The sequence below is a fragment of the Rana temporaria genome, chromosome 3 (assembly GCF_905171775.1).
Source record: "Rana temporaria chromosome 3, aRanTem1.1, whole genome shotgun sequence".
Lineage (NCBI taxonomy): Eukaryota > Metazoa > Chordata > Amphibia > Anura > Ranidae > Rana > Rana temporaria.
The window spans coordinates 86161111-86171831 of NC_053491.1; the positions used below are offsets into that span (position 1 = coordinate 86161111).

A 10721-nucleotide genomic window follows, 5' to 3' on the forward strand; every position below is an offset into this window, starting at 1 on the left:
AAAGCCTCAGTGGAGACATCTTTTTCCCATATTAACACTTATGCCTAATACACACGATCGGAATTTCCGCTGGAAAAAGTCAGACGGAATTTTTTCATCAGATATTCCGACTGTGTGTATGCCCCATCGGAATTTTTCCAGAGTTAGAAAGAGAACATGGAAAAAAATTATATCGGAAATTCCGTTCGTCTGTATGGAACTCCGATGGAGAAAAAAACAACGCATGCTCAGAATCAAGTCGACGCATGCTCAGATGCATTGAACTTAATTTTTCTTGGCTCGTCGTACATGTTGTACGTCACCGCGTTTTTGACGGTCAGAATTTGGTGTGACAGTGCGTATGCAAGACAGCTTGAACGGAATTCCTTCGGAAAAATCCATCAAAGCTTATTCCGACGGAAAATCAGATTGTGTGTACAGGGCATTACAGGAGAGAATTTCCCTTCCTAGGGGTAGATTTCCTCTCACTTCCTGTTGTCTCCCTCCGTTTGTATGTAGGAGTCATTTGTAAGTCAGATGTTTGTAAGTAGGGGACTGCCTGTATATGACCCTCTCAATGCATTGGTTTTCCCTTTTGTTCTGTTTTGATAATATCCAAATCTATTTTTAAACTAGCAACACTTTAATATATCATTAATATTGCTTTCACCTCTTTTAAAACAATGCATCAGCTTTTCCTGGATGGGCCATTTGGGGAAGGACATCAGGAGTGGAATATGTTTGACGTATCAGTTCTTGTTGGTGGAGGAATCGGAGTGACGCCTTTTGCATCAATTCTCAAGGATTTGGTCTTTAAATCATCGATTAATGCAAGGATCAACTGCAAAAAAGTATGTCTATATTATTCCTAGCCAATGAATGACCTTATATGTTAAAATAACTAATTTATTAAAACATCCGTCCTGCCGCCGTGTGTCCCCACTCCTTTCGGCCGCCGTCATGCCCCCCTCCGTGCTGCCGCGGTGTCCCCACTCCTTTCTGCCGCCGTCATGCCCCCCTCCGTGCTGCCGCGGTGTTCCCACTCCTTTCTGCCGCCGTCATGCCCCCCTCCTTGCTGCCGCCATGTCCCCCCTCGATCTGTCAGGATGGAGAGTGGCGGAATGTACAGAGTCAGTGATCACTGACTCTGTACATTCATATAACTGAAACATTGTAACCTCCTGTGATTACGATGTTTCAGTTTATGAATGAAGAGAAGCCAATGGCTTCTCTCCTTTCATTTTCAGCGCAGCTGAGTCTGCTGAGAAGGGGACTGGGGAATTTGTGTCCCTAGTCCCTTTCCCTGTCTCAGAGGGGAGATGTCAGAGGTCTGTTAAGACCCCTGATATCTCACCAAAGACCCCCCCCCCCCAACAGGGCTGATAAAAATAAAAAAAAGGAATTGCAATAAAAAAATGAGTTGTAAAAAATAAAAATGTAAATAAAAAACTCACTGACAATGTACATTTCCCCCCACCCCCCTTAAAAAAAATAAAAAAAATAAACAAATTGTAAAAAAAAAAAAAAAAAAACGACTGACACATGAGATTTAAAAAAGTATCGGTATTCGGTATCTGCGAGTACTTGATAAAAAGTATCAGTACTTGTACTCAGTCCTAAAAAAGTGGTATCGGGACAACCCTAGTTTTCATTTACTTTTTTTAGTTTTACTGTTTTAGCACTACTTCTAATCTGTTTAAGCCACAGTAAACACTGGCAGCTCTGTGGCATTACAGTCTATTACATGATTCTTTGATAAATGAAGACATATGTTTTAAACACAGCTAAACCAATTATTAAAGTATATGTGGAAATCCTAAATGTCAGGCCTCGTACAGACGACCCAACATGTCCGATGAAAACGGTCCGCGGACCGTTTTCATCGGACATGTCCGCTGGGATCATTTGGTCTGATGGCTGTACACACCATCAGACCAAATTCCGCGTGGACAGAATACGCGGTGACGACGCGGCGACATGGCGGCGACGATGACGCGGCGACGTGCGCGAACCCGGAAGTTCAATGCTTCCACGCATGCGTCGAATCACTTCGATGCGATGCGTGGGTTCTCGGGCCAGCGGACATGTCCGATGAATCGTACTGACCATCGGACATGTCCGGCGGACATGCTTCCAGCGGACATGTTTCTTAGCATGCTAAGAAACAGTTGTCCGCTGGAAACCTGTCCGGTCGGCCGGAAAATTGTCCGGTCGGCCCTACACACGACCGAACATATCTGCTGAAACTGGTCCGACGGACCAGTTTCAGCAGACATGTTCGGTCGTGTGTACGAGGCCTCAGAGTTTAATAGAAATAGGAATAGGGGGGAAATCTATTAAGGAAATATCTTCTGGTAACAACTGTCTCAATAGTTGAGTCTCTGGGATTGGAAGTGTAGGGGAATGATCCTGATGAGCCACATAATCCAAAAAAAGAAAAAACACAGATGGAATACTTTACCATTCTTTACTGTACCCTGAACTAACAATGTGCTGCTAATTAACTCACTCTGAACCTACCTGTAACCCCAGCACTAATATTTCCTAAGCTTCAAGTGGACGTTCAGTCAAACACTAACTATATCTAAATCTACACCCCCCACCCATTTTAAGCCTATTTTATCTACCCTGTGAAAGGAAAAATCGATATACTTACCTATCCTGAGGGTGCCCCAGTTCAGTCACATGATCGGGTCCTAGCGCAGGCTTCAGTGTAGAGGAGACATTGTCAACAACAGCTGCAAAGCCTATGCAGTGACATTACCCATATGATTACTATGGGGCAATTGTTGTTGGTTGTCCCTCCTCTATGCTGAAGATGGTGCTGGGATCGGATATTGTAACTGAACCAGAGATCCCTCAGAATAGGTAGGTATACAAATCTTTAGTTTCACACGGTAGATACAATAGGCTTAGAATGTGGGTGGAAGCAGATTTAAGTAGAGTTAGTTTTTGACTGAACTTCCACTTTAAATCTATCTCTGCATATTCACCTCTGCATTGCAGTATAATTATCCTGCATTGAAATTGATGTGGTTCCTTACCTATCCCTAGATTGGGCAGTTTACATTTACCTGTGACCTAATACTTCCTGGTGACAACCAAGTTGCAGGGTGACCTTTGTGTGAGGCAGAGTTACTGACTGGATGCCTCTCATTCTGCATCCAATCAGTGCCTTTTCCTTAAAGTGGAGGTTCACCCGGAAATACCACTTTTTACCCTTAGATTCCTGTTCATTTTGTCTAGGGCAGGGGTGTCAAACTGGCGGCCCTCCAGCTGTTGCAAAACTACAAGTCCCATGAGGCATTGCAAGGCTAACAGTTACAAGCATGACTCCCACAGGCAGAGGCATGATAGGACTTGTAGTTTCGGAACAGCTGGAGGGCCGCCAGTTTGACACCCCTGGTCTAGGGGAATCGGCTAGTTGTTTTAAAATCGAAGCTGTACTTACCGTTGTAGAGAGCGATCTTCTCCGCCGCTTCCGGGTATGGGCTGCGGGACTGGGCGTTCCTATTTTGATTGATAGTCTTCCGACAGGCTTCCGACGGTCGCATCCATCGCGTCACGATTTTCCGAAAGTAGCCGAACGTCGGTGCGCAGGCGCCGTATAGAGCCGCACCGACGTTCGGCTTTTTTCGGCTACTCGTGACGCGATGGATGCGACCGTCGGAAGCCTGTCGGAAGACTGTCAATCAAGAAGGAACGCCCACTCCCGAAGACCCATACCCGGAAGCGGCGGAGAAGATCGCTCTCAACAACGATAAGTACTGCTCGGATTTTAAAACAACTAGCCGATTCCCCTAGACAAAATGAGCATCAATCTACGGGTAAAAAAAATTTATGGGTGAACTCCCGCTTTAAGAAGAACCCATCTTATGCTCAGTCTGTAACCAGAAATTAGAAGACCACTGGTAAACCGATTAAGACCTACCCCTCAAATATGTCATTATTTGAAGTTTGTTATAGCTACCTTCCCTTTCAGGGTTTAGAATTGCTTTGACTAGAGAAAGTTTAAAATATGTGAGCAATTGTAAGTTGCAAAAGAGTATTGATTATATTTTCTTGCTGTTTTCCCATTTAGGTTTATTTCATATGGGTGACACGTACTCAGAAGCAGTTTGAATGGCTGATAGACATCATCCGAGAGGTGGAAGAGATTGATAAGAATCAACTACTGTCAGTTCACATATATATAACTCAGCTAACTGAAAAGTTTGACTTTCGGACAGCCATGCTGGTAACTATTCGATTTTCTTTTCCTTTCTAAAAGCCACAATAGTACTGATCCTAATACATTAAAAATAGCATTCTGTAATGTGCTTTACTGATTATAACGAGTAAACTATTAGTCACCGAGTTTACCAAGAAGCTAATTTATAACAGAGCAGATATCACTATATGTTCTCCACTTAGGGCTGGGGAAATTAAAGATTAATTCCTCGATTAATCTTAAATTTTTTTGATCGATCAAAATTTTTTACGTCACCGGACAGCCTGGACAGTGAGACTTACCCTGCTGGATGCGAGCAAACTGCACCCATTGGATTGAGGTACCTTTGCATCTGTGGAGCAGGAGGATGCATCAGGCTCCATCAGGGGAAGGGGGCAAAAATAACTATCGTTTTCCTGTCCTAAGCAGTTTTGTGCAGACAATTCTTTGTGTATCGGTAACATCTGTTCCGTGCGAAAGACTGTTCAGTTCTTCAGGGTATATTGTAAAAAAAAAGCAATCATGTCTGCTTCTAGAAAATGTAAACACTCTGGTATGTCTGCGTGACTGGCTAAAGTGATGCCTACCTGCCTACTATAAAGTGACTGACAGTCAATATACTAAATACATTTTATAATTAAAGTTAAACTAACTTTCTAAGTTTTTCTTAAAGTTTAATAAGAAAAAATGATTTATGTCAGTACTACAGTTTGAATTCAAAACGTATTTGTGTGAACTGTAAAGTTAAAGCGGAGGTTCACCCAAATAACATTTATATCAGACCAACTTCTTTATACTTCTAACATGTACAGTCCGCAATTTTTTTAGGCTGTACATACCTTCTAATCTATATTTGCAATCCGGCTTCCGGGTACTTCTTCCCACGGGAGTAGGCATTTCTATGCTGAGGAGGCATGTCATCTGGGAGGTCGCCCAGATGATTGACGTCTTTTCCGAAAAAGTTCTCCCCGGCAGATAAGGCCCCGCCCCCCGTATTGCGTAGGCGCGTCACGAGTCACAGCGTTTCCGAAAGAAGCCGAACATGAAGAAGCTCTATACGGCGCCTGCGCAGTCAGCTCTACACGGCTCCTAGTTGGTGCGCAGGCACCGTATAGAGCCGGCTCGCAGCTCTGCATGTTCGGCTTCTTTCGGAAACGCCGTGACTCGTGACGCGCCTACGCAATACGGGGGGCGGGGAGAACTTTTTCTGAAACAACGTCAATCATCTGGGCAACCTCCCAGATGACATGCCTCCTCAGCATAGAAATGCCTACTCTCGCAGGGATAAGTACCCAGAAGCCGGATTGCAAATATAGATTAGAAGGTATGTACAGCCTGAAAAAAAAATAAAAATTACGGACTGTACATGTTAGAAGTATAAAGAAGTTGGTCTGATATAAATGTTATTTGGGTGAACCTCCGCTTTAAGTCATGAATTGTGGAAACTAATTAGTGTCGGGTGATTGTATACAGTGTATACCACATTTACCACTGACTAATGCAGAATTTCAATGCAAGGAGATCAGCTAAAAGTAGTTGGATCTGTATGTGCGTTATAATTAATCGAAATTAGTCGATTAAAAAAAAAATCGTTTAATCGAACATGAAAATTTTAATCAGTAACATCCCTATCTCCACTATAAACTGACTCTTTTTTCTAAAGCAGCAAAATGGCCATTAAAAGGTCATGCCACGGTTTCTTAAATGGACGACTTTGTGACATACAACACTACCCAAGAACTCCTGACACTCGCGTTAAAAGTCCCAACATAGCTGTATGCTTCATTGGTTGGTTAACCAAGTGACACTATTCAGAAGAACAAAAGGTTGAAGTAACTAGACATTAGTTTTCGTCCGAATTTCTGGGATTTTCGCATTCATTTTAACAAACGTTAACCAACATGCAGAATCTGAAATCCGAAAGATCCGACATAAAAAATGCTTTGGGCAAGATTCATGTAGAAATCCGGCGGCGTAACGTATCCCATTTACGTTACACCGCCACAAGTTTTCAGCGTAAGTGCTTGATTCACAAAGCACTTGCCTGTAAACTTGCGGTGGCGTAGCGTAAAGCCGTCCGGCGCAAGCCCGCCTAATTCAAATGGGGCGTGTATCATTTAAATTAGGCGCGTTCCCGCGCCGAACGTACTGCGCATGCTCCGTTTTGAAATTTCCAGCCGTGCTTTGCGCGAAATTACGTCGCCCCGACGTAATGTTTTGAACGGCGACGTGCGTTACGTACTTTCGTATTCCCGGACGACTTACGCAAAAAAAAAAATTGAAATTCGACGCGGGAACGACGGTCATACTTTAACATGGGCTGTCTATTTTTACACCACCTAAATAGCAGCGGTAACTTTGCAACGGGAAAAGCCGACTAGCGACGACGTAAGAGAATGCGACGAACCTTCGTGGATCGCCGTAAACAGCTAATTTGCATACCCGACACGGAAAACAATGCAAACTCCACCCAGCGGGCGCCGAAGTATTGCATCCTAAGATCCAAAGGCGTACGAAGCCGTACTCCTGTCGGATCTTAGCCAAATGCCGTCGTATCTTTGTGAATTCAAAATAAAGATACTACGCGGCAAATTTGAAAGTACGCCGGAGTATCAGCAGATACTCCGGCGTACTTTTTCTGTGAATCTGGCCCAGAATTTTTGTTTTGTTGTGACAACAGTTCGATATAGATAGAAGATTCGACATGACAATGACAATGGCGATCTGTGTCTATCGAACCTGCGGTTGAATGTGCCTAACCTAACTATTAGTTCAAGATTATTTGACATAGAGAGAAAAGATTTGACATTATAAAGACATGAAGATTAGACGAAGCAGCTAAAAACATATGATCGCAGCGAGCGGACATTTATGGTCAAATGCTCCACCCATAGGCTATAGAATTCTAATGTTGGTTGACTGGTAATAATAATTAATAAATATAATTATTACTAGTCATACAACATTAGAATTCTACTATAGCTTGTGGGCGGAGCATTCGACCTGAAATATACAATTGCGTTGTTGTACAGTTTAGCTGCTTCATTGAATCTTCTTAGAATATTCGACAGACACCATAAGCCTTCAATTGACAGATTTGACCTTAATTCGGATTTTCGGACGAATGCATTTTTTAATGAAACAAAAAATAAAAATTAATTTCGGGAGTAACTAAATAAATTTATTTTTCGGACGAAACCAAAAATTCCAAAACAAAATATTTCAGTGTGCACATGTCTAGAACCAGTACAGACCAGTGTTTCTCAACTCCAGTCCCCAAGAGGTCATGTTTTCAGGCTTTCCATTATTTTGCACAGGTGATTTGATCAGTTTCACAGCCTTAGTAATTACTACAGCCGTTTCATCTGAGGGAAATCCTGAAAACATGACCTGTTGGGGCACCTTGAGGACTAGAGTTGAGAAACACTGGTCCAGACCATGTTAGATCCAACATGACAGAGCACTAGTGTAAATTAAACCATGCAGCTGAAAAAGCCATCCTATATCCCAGGCAAGGAATACATAAGCAATATGTGAGCTATTTCCAGGCAAACATTGTTTCAACATTCGAAGAAATAAGCGTTCTGTATTGTGCACACACTTGAAATTTAGCTGCACAATATAAATGGCAGCCATGTTTTTGAAACCGTTGATCAGATATCTTTATGCCAAAACAGCAAAAGCTAGTATTTAAAGGTTCAGGTTGAAATTCTGCATTTTGTAGGGAAGAGACTATATGACTGCTGATGTCCCACATAAAAATGTGCATGTCCAACTATATGTATATATTATATAACTTACATTCTGATCAATGTTAACATTTTATATTGTAGTATATTTGTGAGAGACACTTTCAGAAAAATCAGAGCCAGAGTTTGCTAACTGGACTGCGATCCATCACACACTTTGGAAGACCACCATTTGTGGGATTTTTGAATTCCTTACAAGAAGTACATCCTGAGGTACAGTTTGTAAAATACTATCTAAAGCAATGAAGATATCAATGATACCTATAATTTTCTAGTGTTGGGGTGTTTAAAAAATTCATGTGAACATGCGTGTGTGTACTGCACAGCAAGTGTACCATACAGTGTACGCTGGTTAATTTTCAGTATGCCAGGAATGAGTTGATTGCCAGGAATATTGCAGCTCCTGTGTGCATGTGCAGCAGTTACATCATCAGTGGCCAATGTGCAAAAACAAGTGTCTCTGGCACTTTTAAATCAGTAGTAAATTGCTGGGCATTTTTTTTTTTTTTTTTGTAAAAAAAAGTAAAGGCATAATATGCTAGTATGCATTGTATAGCACATTATGTTAATTTAACTTAAAATGAATCCTTCCAGTTACCACTCTGTAACTGCTGCAGTTGCTTCCATCTTCACCCGGTTTTTGATCCGGGCTCGCAGACTCCGGCTGTGTGACTGGCTAAAGGAATGGCCCAGGTGGCTGTTCCTTCAGAGTGCATGTGCTGGTGAATGTCCATGGCTGAATGTAATGTAAATATATGCTACATGGTGCACAATTAGGAGATTTTCCACTACCTATAGGTAAGCCTTATTATAGGCTTACCTATTAGGAAAAAGTCAGAGATGGGAGTTTACTCCCACCTTAAGGAAACATTTGCAAAGATGGTGGCAGTGGATGAATCAGTAACAGGTTCATCGAGGGAGAGCACAGCATGAAGTAAGTGTCTCATAATGTGCAGGTATTATGAGCTTACATGCATATTATAACAAGACCTCCTACATTACCAGATCCTTTAGTAGATGTAAACCCAATCACTAAAATAAAATGTAATCTTAAACATGTTCATTTAAACATTTTAATACAAATTATTATTTATAATTAACATACCTGGCTGTCATACTGACCCTGTTGCTTGAATACTTTGAGTTATTAACCTAAAAGAAGTGCACAGATAAGGACTTCCGTCTTTACTCATTTATTTGATCTGCATACTTTTTTCAAGGAGAACAAAAAAAAAAGATATTTAGGGCACTTTCATACTGGCAGACATCATCAGCAGGTCTGCCTACTTAGCAGGGGATCTCACTGCTGATCCCCTCTGAGCAGGCAGATGACAGGTCCGTGTCCACTCCGCTTATGCAGAGCGGACACAGTCTGCTTTTCTCAACAAGCGGTCGCTTGGCTAGGATAGGATCAGATGTCGGCAGTTGTAAATGGACACATGTCCATTTACATCTGCCATTCCATAGAGGACAATGGATGGTTTGATCAGGTCTGCCTGAAAAACTGACAGGTGGACCTAACATTTAATTAGCTTAACTTAATTAAAGCCAGAAAGTGTGAAAGCCCATCAACTGCTATTTTCAGAAGGAAGATGGCATATTTATTTTAGGAAAGGTATAATTTTACTATTAACCTCCTACTCCTGAGGTACAAAACCATTAACCTCTTTCTTAACAGTGAATGCCTAATCTATTCCTACCTACTCCCTAAATTGAGCCCTTACATTTTATTTTATATTGTGTTAAAGGTAAAGAAAATTGGTGTGTTCAGTTGTGGACCTCCTGGAATGACCAAGAATGTGGAAGATGCTTGCCGGAAACTTAACAAAAGAGACGAGTGCCATTTTATACATCACTATGAGAATTTTTAGTTTACTATTGAACACTAAAATGTCATAATCACATGTGTTTTCAGGTCACCTTTATTTGTTACAATTTGACTTTAATCAACTTGTAGTACACATTAGTAAACTTTTTCAAGTATCACAAACTTCCTCTAATTTTAATAAAATTATATTTATGTTCTCTGGGACATAAACCCTTTCTTACAACTTATTTAAAAGATGCGATTGACATTTTGTTTGTATATCTGTCGCAGATACACCAATAAAGAATGTATTTCCACTTGTATGTATCTGATTTTCTTTTATAATTTAAATAGTAAAACCATGGAATTTGTACTCTGGTACGGACTTGCATATTCATTGTGGAAACTGCAGAGAAGCGAGGATGGGCAAGTCCAGTGATTTATATATTTAATGTAACTAATCCTGGACTGGAACATAATCTATATCCTAAAGTAAAAGGTTCAGCATTTATACCTAATAAAACCCCCACTGTAGATGTTCTAGATGTACAGACATATTTGATAAACACCCGATGTAGTCTGATATCAGTGCCCCTGCAACTAGGCTCCCTATGTAATGCCATGAATAAGCACTAATTTTGTGCGAAACGTCGGCTGTTCCCCTGTTCTTGTTGTTGTGATCTGGTGATGTATCTGCTGTTCATTTAATAAAAGACAACCTGTGCGGTTTTTGGAGTGCGGCCATCCATCCTTCATCTATCTTTTAGGCTCCCTATGTAATTCAAAATGGATTCCAAAAGAAGGTATCACAGAGCAGATTTGATAGGCAAGAGATTATAGAAAGTAGGGAGTTAGGGCTCTTTCACACGGGATGGATCCGTGATGATCCACCCCGTGAACCTCCGCTTGCTCAGCGGGGATCGCTCGGCTGATCCCTGCTGTGCCGTCGGATGACAGAGTGGTCCCCACACGCGGT

General features: G+C 41.5%; 1 protein-coding gene across 1 annotated transcript in view; it reads left to right on the forward strand.

The window, feature by feature from the left end:
* LOC120931423 (dual oxidase 1-like) overlaps positions 1–10068 on the forward strand; it is an 82117-nt gene extending 72049 nt beyond the window's left edge. The window contains exons 31-34 of the mRNA XM_040342844.1: positions 672–830; positions 4061–4216; positions 8023–8151; positions 9687–10068. Of these exons, the coding sequence (XP_040198778.1) occupies positions 672–830; positions 4061–4216; positions 8023–8151; positions 9687–9809 (567 nt within the window). The 3' untranslated portion in view covers positions 9810–10068. The remainder of the gene's footprint in view (positions 1–671; positions 831–4060; positions 4217–8022; positions 8152–9686) is intronic.
* Positions 10069–10721: the final 653 nt, after the last annotated feature.